General features: G+C 43.2%; 1 protein-coding gene across 2 annotated transcripts in view; it reads left to right on the forward strand.

Annotated features, from left to right (window-relative positions):
• The first annotated feature begins 4,978 nt into the window (after nt 1-4,978).
• Nucleotides 4,979-13,805, forward strand: part of LOC147029115 (uncharacterized) — a 31,304-nt gene continuing 22,477 nt past the window's right edge. For both annotated transcript variants that reach the window (XM_085876194.1, XM_085876195.1), the window contains exons 1-2: nt 4,979-5,109; nt 5,800-6,232. In XM_085876194.1, the coding sequence (XP_085732320.1) occupies nt 5,812-6,232 (421 nt within the window). In that variant the 5' untranslated portion in view covers nt 4,979-5,109; nt 5,800-5,811. The remainder of the gene's footprint in view (nt 5,110-5,799; nt 6,233-13,805) is intronic.

The following is a 13,805-nucleotide window of genomic DNA, read 5'->3' on the forward strand; positions in this document are numbered from 1 at the left end:
CCAAACACCCTCCTCACCAGAAAACCTGGTGGGGGAGACGGTTTAGTCGCCGACAACCCGACCATGGAACAGGTTAGTACAGGTTTACATGGTACCTGTAGCAGGTCACAGATCGAACCTGACCTGACAAAGGTCTCGAACCTGACCTGACAAACCTGGCAAAAACTCGAAAAGGCCAAAAGGAGTGGTAATGGCTATCTTGTATATATCAGCTGGCTCTACATGAATCTGGTGATATTGTTGTGGGCCGGGGGTCGGGTGAAAAGACCACTATGGGGGAAAGCTATCTCAGCTCCCACCAGACTCCTTTGAATTCTAGGCCGTCACACACGGATAATTCCGTGATGCGGCAGGTTGCGAACCGACCGTGAACGCCAAAAACTCAACCTCGTGACCTAGGCTCCTCCCATCTATGGATTAACTGGGTTACGAAATTAATCACATGATTTAATTGCCGGGGATCATGCCCTCAGTACGCCTTTTCCGAACTGGATCATTTTATCCGATCGAACACGTCACCAATACGTTTGGGGAGATGCTCCATGGTGTGGTACCCCCTGACAGCTAGCGCGTTGTCTCTTGCTTTGGGGGGGGGGGGTGGGATCACGTCGAGACCGTCGACGTGAAGGAGGGGCTTGAGTTGGGAGGGTGGAGTCCAGAGCCAGTGGACGGAGTGGTTGGTGGGATTAAGTGGGTGGGCAGAGCCAGCGTCGTGTGGGCAGAGATGAGGAGGTGGAGTCCAGGTGATGACGTACAGAGTTGAAGAACAGCTTGAGCAGGAGGCGAGGCAGGGTAGAGAGAGAGATCGAAGGCTCCGCTCGGACCGTTATAGGCCCCGCGGCGCGGGGCGTGGGGCCACCCTGAAGCGGTGTGTCGTCACCCGAATCGGGTGCTCTGATTGTCCCTGACCCACTGTGCTGCTCGGCCGCAATGACCAGAAACCGCAACATTCCATTTCCGGCAAGATGACTCCGCGCTGTGGAACATGATATGAATCGCCCACACCGAACTCCGCATCATGAATTGCCTTGCACGAACCCCGGGCCATGCCCTGACACCGGCCTAGGGTCGTGCATGTTTGCTCGAGTGCCCTGACCAGCGCTGGTCAATGTTCCTGCTCTGTGTACGCCACGTGGCATGAGCTGTACAACATGCCTCTGCCCAATCGCAGCTTCGCTGGACATAGAGGTGAGAAGGTAAGATGTCATGGCAAACCCATGCATAGATGGTAAGATGTGTCCTATAAGGTATCAACAGCTAAGCGCTGGTCTGCCTTCGAGCACATTTCGTAGAGGGTGTGATGTGGATTTTTAAAAAACCACTTCGTTGTGGTTGTTGTCCTCCTGAAGGATTCTAACTGGCCGATTGTGGAATCCTATTTGACTTCAGGCAGAGTTTAACGTTTTGTCCGATTTGATTATAAAATCTTACAAAAACCCTATCGACACTGATAAAACTGATGTCCACACAAGTCCTTCCTTGTGAAACAATTTATTTTCTAATTATCACCACACACTTTTCACCCTCATACAATGAACTAAAGAATCCCCATTGATTGCAATATTATTTGGTTCTTATTTCATTTATTTTTACTTTAGTTAACAGTTAGACCAACCCGATTCAATTCACTTCCACATTACATCAGAGAGTTTTATTCCAACTTGGTACTTGGTCAGTTCCAAGGAGCACAAGCCACTGAGATTCTAATACTTTCTCAGGTACTTGCACTGAAACAATTTTACATTTCAAAGCATTTTATATTTTCATGAGAGAGTGGTTGGGGCTATTCAACCCAGACTGCAGACGTGTCCTTTAGACGAAAAGCCACTTCGTACATTTCTAAGCAAAGGTTCGTTTGTTATCAGCTCGGTCACTCTGCTCCAGAACAACACATTTCTTAACATTTAGGGCAAAAGTCTTTTGGCCAAAATTGACAGCCAATTCAACTTGCAGCATAAAAGTTACATTTCTAAAACTCCATCTGTTACAATTTAGAATACATTAATATAAATTTTTCCCCCACATATTCATATTCAATCATATTCCCATGGCCCATGTGGTGAGCACGCGCATTTGCATGAGTCTGCGATCGTGTGTGCTGGGCCAACACCGATCAGGTCAGGTATGGGAGCATGTGCCAGAACAGCGCGTCGCTGCGTCCACTTTCTGCCGGTACTCCAGGGGCCTCCGTTTGACCATCCCCCAGGCAGATGCCAGGCCCATCCCCATTTCCTTGAGATGATGGTCAACCTGCTGCAACCACGAGGCACGTGGTCGGCCCACTGGCCTCCTCCACTCATGAGACTCCCTCGCTGAGAGAATCTTGTGAGCAGGATCAGCATCAGGAAAATGAGCCACATGCCCATCCAGCTGCAACTGATGTTCACGAACTATGCAGGTAACAAATCTCCTTTGGGTCTCTCTCAGCAACCGCTCGTTGGACACAATGTCCAACCAGTGATAGCCGTGGATTCTCCGAAGAGACCTGGTACCAAAGGAATTAAGTCTCCATCTCAGATCCCTGGTCAGAGACCAAGTCTCACATCCATAGAGCAAAACTGGAAGTACCAAGGACCTGAAGACTCGGACTTTCATCCTCCCGCGCAGGTACCGGCAGCGCCACACCCCTTTATCCAGTGAATCCATGACTCCCCAGGCCCGACCCAGACGTCAATTGACCTCTGACACAGCCAGCAGAGACATGAATATCACTGCCAAGGTAAGTGAATCTCTCCACGACCTCAACATCCTCACCACAAACAGGCACAGACAGGACAGTAGCATCGAATATGTCATTGAAAGCCTGGATCTTAGTTTTGACCCAGGAACCCTTAATCCCAGCGGCTCCAACTCCTCATTCAGCACCTCGAGGGCCCCCAAAAGGATATCTAAAGTCTCCGCAAAGATGACTGCATCATCTGCGACATCAATGTCCAAGATCTTGACATTCCCAATCAATGCACCGCAGCTTGATCTCTCCGACATCCTCCCGAGAATCCAGTCCATACAAGTGCTGAAAAGTGTGGGGGCCATTGCACACCCCTGACGAACTCCAGTAACAACTGGAAATAAGTTAGAGATGGTACCACCACATCTCACAGCACTTTCAGTGCCAGAGTAGAGTTCAGACATCAGATCGATTAGTTTTGGTGGCACCCCACGAAGACCAAGAATCCTCCAGCGGGCATCCCGATTCATTGAATCGAACACTTTACAGAGTTCAACATTGGCTGCAAGCAGCCCCTGCCGAAACTCTCGTCTGCGTTCGGTGAGGACCCGAAGAGCAAGGATACGGTCAATCCTTGACCTCTTTGGTGTAAAGCCTGACTGCTCTGGACACTGGTGCTCAAGCAGATGGTGGCGAACCCTATCAGGGATTATCCGAGCAAAGATCTTGCCGGGAACTGCGAGCAGCGTCACCTCTGGGTTGTTGTTGTAGTCTTGGCGATGACCCTTCACTTTACAGAGTGGGACAACAAGACCCCTCTTCCTGTCAGTTGGGATGATGCCTGTGTTCCAGGCAGAGCAAAGAACTGCATGCAACAACACGAGTGCAGCATTTCCACCAGCCTTGAGAAGTTCAGCATGGATGCCACAGTTCCCTTGAGCTTTACTCCATTTCAACCGGTTCACCGTAGCCGGTGTTTCCACAAGTGAGGGTGGACCACAGTTGATTGGAGGGTAAGCAACAGGGATTGTAACACCCTTGACGTCCAACTCGACAGTTGGGGGATCAGCCTGGTACAACCGCTCAAAGTAACCGGCCCAGCGGGCCTTCACTTCAGACTCCTCTGCCAAGAGCCTCCCACCCTCAGTTCTAACTGCAGTACACAGAGGGGAGGGCTTGGATGAACGTAATGCGCGAATTCCCCTGGAAGCAGGATGAGAATCACATGACCACAGGTGATGCTTCACCTCCTCACAGATTCCTCGCACATTGGCCTCCGTTTCCACCCTTCGTGCACGTCCAGTTTTACGCCTGAGCTCCCTGAACAGCTCAGCTCTGCCATTCAGCCTGGCCCTGTGACTCTGGTCAATGGTATCCAGTGTCCCTTGAGGGACAAAATTGAAGCTCTTCCATCTTATTATTTAAACTTCTGGCTGTTAGGGTTAGAATATATTTAACTTTTCCCTTCCTGAAATTCGATTTTCCTGCCTGGCCTTACTCATCACAAGGACTTCATCTGTTCCTTCCTTAATTCCTTCTCCACCCTCCACTGACCTAAAAAAAGGCTGAATTCCTTCCTCAATGATTCCACTGCTTCCGAAATGTAAAAGATTCTTCCCGACACCATTCTTCCAGCCATTGATTGACGTCGATTGCTCTGTTCATAATTTTATATTGTTTCCTAATCTTGGGAGATTCCGAGAAAACATGACCTCACAACCCTTTACTTTCAGCCGTTTACCCAATATCCTGTATCTGTGATTCAAAACCTCTCAGTAAACTTTCCCAATATCATTCGAACAAAGGTGAAACACAACCAACTTCTTCCTGCCCTGATCTGATACATCATTTCCATTCCTTCAATGTCCCGACCTCCTGGTCCTTCAAAACTACACAGAATTCTATATCTACAATCCTTCCTGCAGAATGAAGAATCTACATATTGAATAATCTCATCACTCACAAAAACTGTCTCCCACACCTCATGTCGACCAATTTATATTTCGGCACCGACACCACGACCTGCACCAGCTGCACCTCCACCACTGACCTCGCTGCACCACCTCCACCTTGTACACATTATTTGTTTGTTCCTCCAACCGTCATGACAGTCGATGATTGAACAACCGAACGAAAGGTGATTACAAAGAGGTGTCACTCGTCCACAATGAATGGGAGTGGTAAAATGGCCGATCTGTGGCTTCAATCGTTCATACGACGCCAATTGGCCAATGAGTCGTCAACTTGCATCGTGGAGATCAGTGAAGAAAAGGACAACTAAAGTGATTACAAGGAAGAAGAAGAAGAATCATTTCGAATCAGAGGAAGAAGAATCATTTTCGTTCAGAGGAAGACGAACAACTTCCGGGTGATCTTCGTGTAAACTTGTGTTGTTCCTGTACCTCAGGTCCTCGTGGTGCCGGTGGAACTGATCTGAAGAGGTATTTTCAGAATTATTATTTAAATATCAGAAAGATGTAAAACGGGAATTTAAATATAAAATAATTTTCTGTTCGTCGATGATTGAAATGAAGGGAAGTTAAAGGAGTTTTTATCCAATGTATGTTGAGGTGTTTGGTTGTTGATTTAATGAGGTGTTTTTCACTCGTTTTGTTTTATTCACCACATTGTTTAATAATCACATCATCACGAAACTTCGTACAACGATAATTAAATCTCATTGTTTCTTTTAACTACAAAACCACCAGAAACCTTTTATAATTAACTTGTTTATCCAATTTTATCTCCTCACGACGAGGTGTAACGAGGGTACGAGGTTCGATCACCTCCTTTACCTGTTCCGTGGGATATTTAACCTTCATAACCTGAATGGAGATGAAAACCTGATTATGATCCAAAAACTCAACAACATCGTGAGGGTCTAAAATATAACATTCCTCGTGAACCTTCCACGGGCATCACGTGTCAGGTCACTTGGATTCCACAGGGAAATTATTCGGGAATTCAAAAACTCACAAGGAATGTGGGGCACCGTCCCTTCTTCGTGTGTGTGTGTGTGTGTGTGTCTGTCTGTGTTTGTCTGTGCCTTGGTGTCTGTGTCTGTGTCCCTTTTGAAGAAAATGACATGGATAACCTTTCCTTTGTTAACATGAGCCTTGTGTCCCTGACAGGTCATCGTTGGAATGGACACCTTCTTGGAATGGCTCCAATCACAAGGTCTGAGAGCAGAAACAGCCCAAGCAGTGATGAATGTACTTGGAATTGAGAATCACAAGGTTCTTCGAGCTTGTACAGACTCCGATTCATTGCGAACAGAGCTCCTCTCTCTCGCCAAAGAGAAATTTAAATTTGCAATGTATGCTGACTTCTGTAAATTTGTGAATTCGTTTTTGAAGCCACAGGATGTCCAACTTGCAGGCTCTTCTCTGTTGGGAAGTCTGTTCATCAACTTGGAGAATGTTATTCGAGAACTTTCCAGTTTCTCCCAAAAGTTTATTGGATTCCAAAATGAGCAGCTGGAAAATGTTCCTGCTTTCCGGGGAATCGTTTTCAGTGATGTCTGCAACCTCCACGATCAGGATGATGGATTAACACCCAAGTATGGTATGTCACCATTTTATACACCCTCACATGTCAAGAACTACCTCGATGATGAACCATTCATGCTTTTTTTTCTTGTAACTTATGGAATCTTTTTTGCAACAATTTTGTGTTGTTGAAGACGTTTCAATTCTCGATCGACAGTCAATTTTTTTCTTGTCAATCACATTAAATTCCAAAGTGTTCCATGTTTAACATCACCTTTTAAGTTATCCATCCATCCATTGGGACCGCACTCTGTGCAGAGCATTGGTGCTGCCTTAGCAGTCTCCTTGGCTGTTGGACACAATCCTGGATGGGTCGCCACTCCAATACAGTAGACCAGCATTCTGGAACTCATTTTGCCGACCTCGAAAGTACAGGCAGAGTCAACCCCACCTGGTATTAATTCAACAGCCGAGTGGGATTTGAACTCCGGATGCTTGGATCCCAAGCCCACTAACCCAACCATAAAGCCAACACCAGGCATAATTTAAGTTATCTGCGTTCAGGATGTAGTTTGTTTACCTCTTGTATAGGCATGGACATTGTGAGGGACATCCCATGGGAGAAAGTAATCTGTTAAACAGAAAATGTCGAGGCAGGAAGATGGAGCCTGGATTGAGAGATCTATCAGGATGGAGCGCAGGCCTCAGATGTTTGAGGTACACACAGTGAGGGACAGGGTCGAAGGTGTTGGGAGGATGGGAGGCTTGGAGGGTGAGGGACGGGGGTGCGGTATGCTGAGAAGGTGCAGGTGGGAGGGCATGGGATTGGTGTAATGTGAGAGGGGGTGAGATGGGTAACCTAAGAGGGGCAGTTCTTGTGTGTCGATGGGGTGAGGGGGACATGTGGAAGGATGTGGGCTTGTAGTTGATGTTTGGGAGGGCACTGACACGGAGTCGTTTGACACTTCAATATGAAGTGAATGAGATTTGCTTGTTGTGTGCAGACAATCTCTGCACACAACTTCCCATGATTCCCATATTTAACTTTCTGAGATGAACATTATGGGATGGGTAGATGGCATATTTGTTCTGGACACGGAGAAACGTCGAGCTGAAGCAACTGGAGGATGGATGGCAGGACCAGCATTTCCATGAGAGAGAGTTTTACAAAATATGCCTTTGTTGAGAAGAAGAAGAAGAAGAAGAATAAGAAGATGATGAGGAACCATAGACTCCTGTAGAGAAGGACTGGAACCTCCCATGCTCGGGGTTTGTAACTTGAGTCTGAAGGATTAACTTGAGTCCGGGGCTAAAATGACTTATTGAAGGGCTAGAGACAGGATCTCGGGATCCATGTAGGGGTTTTTGAGGATGGCGAGTTCAATTGTGTTATTTTCAACACCACCTGAGGTCATCTTCAAGGTCAAAAGGTCATATTTCAATGTCATCAAATCACTGAATTTTGGTATTTTTTGCCTGTTTTTGTGTCTAACTCATAAACGGTGAGAGATGGCTTATTGTAATAAGATGCAAGTGTGTAGAGCTGTCAAACTTTGATATTTATTGTCATGTATCGTATTACATAAACATTATATTGTTACGGTTGTGGAAATTCGCAAACCACCATTCAGGTCCCATAGGTGAGATATCTCTGTAAGTACATGTGTAGTTTGCCCCAAACCCGTTGTTTAGAGGGAATAAATGTGATTCATTCGGGCTGCGACGCTTTGAGATAGCCGTTTTTCTGTTCTATCTTTATTTTGGACCAACCGCCATCACACAACAACCACCAACCACAACGCCGCTTCACAACAACAACAATGCCAACAGCCACGACCTTTACCTTCACAACTCGCTCCCACATCATCGCATCATGCCATTCCCAAATGCACCATGACCATCAAACCAACCCCATAAACCCTCCACCACCCTCAGCTTCCTCCTTCTACCGCCATTCCCGCACCACCTGTGAGCACCGAGCATCGGGCTGTCCTGGGCTCGTACAAGATACGCGCCGAGCCGCGAGTGCAAAATGTGGCCTTTCCGCGGAGAATTTGGATCAGGAATGCTACTCGCCCACTTCTGATCCGTCCAATCAGCAAGCGCGGGGCGGCTTGGCCCCGCCTCCAGGCGCGTCTGTGTGGAATCGAGATATGCAAATTTTAGGATCAGGGGAGATTCACGCCCCTTTTCCTCCGTCCAATGGGCGAGCGTGGCTCCGCGCCCGAGCTCATCCTGATCCGAAATTTGCATATGGGTTCTCCTGCCGGCCTATAAAACGCTGAGCAGAAAAGCAGAGTCAGTGACAGAAAAGCGAAGAGAGTTTTGGGGCAGAGAGAAAGAAGAGTTGTTGCGCAAGAGTTGTTGCGAGGCAGTCAAGTCGGGTTGGAGCGCGGAGTGGAGTCGAGAGGCGAGGGTGTCCAGGTGGTTTTCTGCAGTCGGCTGAGGAGAATTGGGGGAAGAGTCCGAGGAGCTCGGGTCCGAGGCAAGGAAGACGGCGGTCGGCGACGAGGTCACGGTGGAATCGCCCAAGCAAGCCAGCTATACTCCTTCCCCAGAGCATCAACAATTCCCCCTTTCCCCTGCGCTGAGATAGTGCGAAAAGGGGGCCCCGTTCCCACCCCACTCCAAGCGGTGCCAACAAAACCCGCGAAGGAGCATGAAGTCGGGGCACCGCCGCGCTGCCACATTTGCGGCTCATCACGAAGACGCGGGTAGGACCCACCCGGTCTCGCGGACCTGACCGCTCCTTCAGCTCCCGCGCAAATATTGGCCCACAGGCCCCGTCTGCCCCCTTGTCTTTGAGGGTGGCCTTTTCTTTTGCTTTTGAGTAAATGTGTTGTTGGCGCCGTCTGTTAAGTAAAACTGTTTAAGTGTTGCCGTGTGCTCGCGTAGCCGGTAGTATCTCTGCGTCATTGTTTCTTTTGTTGTATTTGCTCTATGTGTGCTCTCCGTGTGCCGCGGAATAAATGTGCATTATGTTGAACTGTTTTCCCCTTTCGCTTCGTCTTTTCTTTAATTGAATCTCCATCTTGCTTCACGTAACGGGTTCGTCGTGGGCTTAATACGCCCGATAATTAATCGGAACCGTCGAGCCCGACGATAACACCGCTCGGTTATCCCGATAGCACAGAACAGATCGCTTAAGCGGCCCGTGTCCGGAGTTGACCTGCGGCGAGGTGCGATCGCCCGGTCTACCATCCGCGTGGGTACTTAGGTAGGTCGAGTTTGGCGAACAACCCTATCCCACGCGGGTGGCCGATTGGCACGATTGTGGTGAGGCCGAAAGGCCCACCCGTGATTAGCTCCCAGCGTTCATCCGAGAGGGTCATGACAGAATTGTCCGTCCGGTGGGCAATGTGCCGCAATTCGAGTCACGTCGCCGTTCGCACGCCGGCGGGCGCGAATTCGCAACAATATGCATGTCACAACACTATGCCTATTACAACTATGTCATTGTCTATCACTAGTTGGAGAGCTTTTCTTGCCTCCTGAGGCATCCCAAAGCTTTTTCTTTGTCACTTACATTGAGGACATGAGCTTTCAATAGAATGCAAGCGAAAGTAGTACATGCAGCATTACTACGAGCTAAAGGTGCATCTTCAGAGGATAACAGCTCAGCAAAATGAAATCGGCAACGCATTTTAGTCTTGTCATACAAATTATAGGCATTATGTACAAAAAAGGCGGTTGACATCGTCGGCATACTCAATCCACCTCTATTCAAATTATCTAGAAACTCAGATGACACCTCAATAGGGTGAATATACTGATTCTGGCTCACTTTTCCCCATGTAAATGAATGGGGGATTTTCAGCGATTCATAATTTTTTTTCCCTCGAAATAAACCCCCTTTTTATCCTTAGGTATATTTGTTTGTCTCCCCTTTTAACCTTGGGAAACTTTTTAAAATTAAATAAACATGTGTGTGGGGTAGGGGTTTGTGTGGGCAGGGGTTTGTGTGGGCAGGGGGTCATTGTCGTTGGGACATGGAGTCGTTGGGTCGGGTTTATGTGGATGGGTGAATAGATGGGTGGATGGGTGGATGGCTGAATGTGCAGGTGGAGCTTGTATGGATGGGTGGACAATTTTTTTTTTAATTAACCAATGCATATTGTTTAGCTCACTCATTGAACCTATAAAGATTTGTTCATTCTCAAATTCCTTCAATAGATTGATTTTCTTTGCACAATAATCCCCATCTAAAATATTTAAAAAGTACATTATTTGAATCTTTATATTTTTTAAGATACCCTTTTTCCTTATTAAACTTTCTCTTATCATCTGTTGTTTCTGATTCGCAATTTAAACAGAAAGAAGAATATTTATAAATAATAAGGGCTTATCTATCACAAAACTTGCAGAGAGTTAGTTTATTCTCCATATTATTTAAGGGTTAAATTTTTAGTTAAAATAGTTTTGTTTAACACAAAATAAAGATGTTTTCAGACACATTTCAACGATTCCAAGAGATTTCAAGTGAAAAGACGGAATATGTAAAAGAAGTCAAACTAAGAAAAGGAAAACATTCTAACTTTTGGATGGATGTTATTTCTAATTATTCATCTGATATTGAGTTTGAAGGAACAGCATATGCTTTTAAAACTAGTGTGAAAGTTGTGTTTTCTGGAGTATCACCACTTGCTATTGAGATTATTGAAAAACTTAATCCAGAGTCTGATTCAAAGATTGATAAGACTCTTGATCAGAATGGTGTATTTTTAAATAATTTTTGACTCATAAGGATATTCATAAGAAGGGTGTAAGAGGAATAATGAAATTTAGGTCAATTATAAATAGGGATGATTATAATGAAATAAGCTTTAATTTAATAGAAATTGAGGAAGTTAAACATAAATTGATTAATATTATGGGTGAATTAAGCATTTAGTTTTAAGTAAAAAAATACGAATAAATGGACTCTCTTAAAATGTCTATCAAACAACTTGAAGCTGAACGAGAAAATGTTCCAGATAAACCAAATCTATATAAGTTTGAAACGATCTTTTATTATCTTGAAATAATAACTGAAAATATAAACTATGGTAATGAGAATACTAGTTTTAGAGAGTCTATTGTTAAAATAATGATGTCGTTTATAGAGGGCTTTTTAAAGCCAAAATCTATTGAAAAAATAAAGGAATCATTACAAATTTTAAAGGAATGTCTTGCTCTAATGAAGCATCCTTCAGCTAAAAGAGAGTATAAATTGCTTAATAATTGTTGTTTTTTATGGGAAAAAAATTTAGTTAAAGCATAAAATTATAGTTAAATTACTGGTTAATAAATGGATTCTAAAATTCATACACGAGTCAAGAGAAAACAACTAAGACATTGTAAAATCTGTAATAAAACATTTAGAAGTATTTTTTAATCAGAAGAAGCATATGCTATGAGGACATGATAGAAAATGAACTACCTGCGATATGGTGTTTAATAGTGTTGGGTTTGTTGGAACATGGGTTTGTTGGGACAGGGGTTTGTTGGAACATGGGTTTGTTGGAACATGGGTTTGTTGGAACATGGGTTTGTTGGGACAGGGGTTTGTTGGGACAGGGGTTTGTTGGAACAGGGGTTTGTGTGGGTGGAGTAAAAAAAAAACAATAATAAATTAAATAACCTGTTTTCCAAACATATAAATGAATGATTTTTTTTTACCCATTTGGGAAAATAAGATAAAATTTAACAATCATAAAAATCTTCCAAATTCATTAAGATGTCTCATAGTTGGTTCAAGCGGATGTGGAAAAACCTGCTTTCTTTTGAAGATGTTCCTGACTCCCAACTTTTTAGATTATGATAATTTAATAATTTGAACAAAGTCGAGTTTTCAACCAGAGTATCAAATACTCTCACAAAGTTTTAATGCTGGTCTTCAAAAAGAAGATATAATTGGTTTATTTAAACTTCAAAAAAACCTAAATGATTATAACATTCAAGATATAATTCAACTATTTTGTGATACACAGAGATGTAAAAAGAAATCAAAACCAATAACTTGTATTCTTAGTGATAATATGGATGATATACCGTCTCCCCAAGATTTGGATAAATCAAAAAAGAACCTCGTTATGTTTGATGATTGTGTTAATGATAGAAACCAAACGGTAATGGACAGCAACTACACAAGAGGGAGACATTCTTCTTGTAATTGTATTTATCTTAGTCAATCATACTTTCAACTTCTTCATCGTTCCATCAGAAACAATGCTAATACTTTTATTTTATTCAAGTTAAATTCAATAGATATAAATAATTTTTGGAGAGATAATTGTTCTACATTATGTAGTAAAAAGGAATTTGGGGATCACATGAAGCACACGACTAAAAAATATAAATATATTGTTGTGAAACAAGATGAGATATTAAGGGATATATTTTTTGTTTTATAAACAATGACATGTATAAATGACACCTATTATTATAAATCTTGTGGGTAAATCTGCTTCTGGAAAAAAAAACTTTCATAAATCAAGGTTCTTGTATAGTACAAATGAGAATATTGTAAATTTACTTCAAAAACACCCCGTGATACGCATTGTATCAACAACAACGAGAGCAAAAATACCTGGAGAAGAAAAAGGTGAAGATGATCACTAAATTTCAGTGGAGGAACATATGCGATTGAGGAATGAAGGTCAAATATTTGAGGAGATTTCTCTTGGTACAACAAAATATTCACATTGTAAGAGTGAGTTAAGGAAACTAAAATCTGGTGGTCTTGGGATATTAGAAACTAATCCAAAAGGAATGAGATAAATTATTAAACATCTGAGCGGAGTGAAGATTTTATCATTTGGTTTTGATGTTGATGAAGAAACTCAATGCAAACGTATTAAAAGCAGAGATGCAAGTATTGGTGAAGAAGAAATAACAACTGGTATTAATGTTAATAAAGAATTTGGTGAAATATTTTTAAAAAGGATTTATTTGAACACATCTACTTGGATGATGAAGAAAAGGAAAATTTCCCTGTTGATCTTTACAATTCATTAAATGATATTTTCCAAGAAATAAATGGATGCGAAAGAAAGAGCAAGAAGATTTAAGGAACATCAAGAGTTGATTTCAAAAGTTGTAAAACAACAGGAAGACATAAAGAAGAAGCGCAGACAAAAACTAACGGGTGAAGAAGCATTTGAAAGAAAACAAGAGAAATTTTGAAACCACTTTTAAAAACTTCCCAAGAAAAAAGTAAAGATGTTTTCACAGTTCCCACAGTAGAATATACTCCTAAAAAACTTCTAATGTTAAAAGATTTTGATCAAGTGAGGGAGGAAGAATTAGAGCATTGAGGAGAATTAGAGTATGATGATGAAGGTTTATTTCAACAAATGGAAGAGATGAATCGCCCTCCCTGCTTATATTGTGAATGCTCTTCAAAACAATGAATATTCAGCGGAATCAAAAACCAAAGCAGGACTCATTCCAACAGAACAACCAGCAATATTTCATCTTTTTCAAGAAAAGGTATTGATATTTAATGATGAATTAAGGTTCTTGAGGTCTGCTCAACCACCTGTTAAACTAACCCCCAGATTAATGTTTCTTCTCACAAAAGATGGAAGACAAGCTTCAACTGTGAGGAATGAATCAAAGTATATGATAAACCATTGGATATGAAAAATTATGATGACAGAGTATATATT

This window comes from Eptatretus burgeri, chromosome 4 (assembly GCF_056783735.1).
Source record: "Eptatretus burgeri isolate ZD-2024b chromosome 4, Ebu_testis_v1, whole genome shotgun sequence".
Taxonomy (NCBI): Eukaryota; Metazoa; Chordata; class Myxini; order Myxiniformes; family Myxinidae; genus Eptatretus; species Eptatretus burgeri.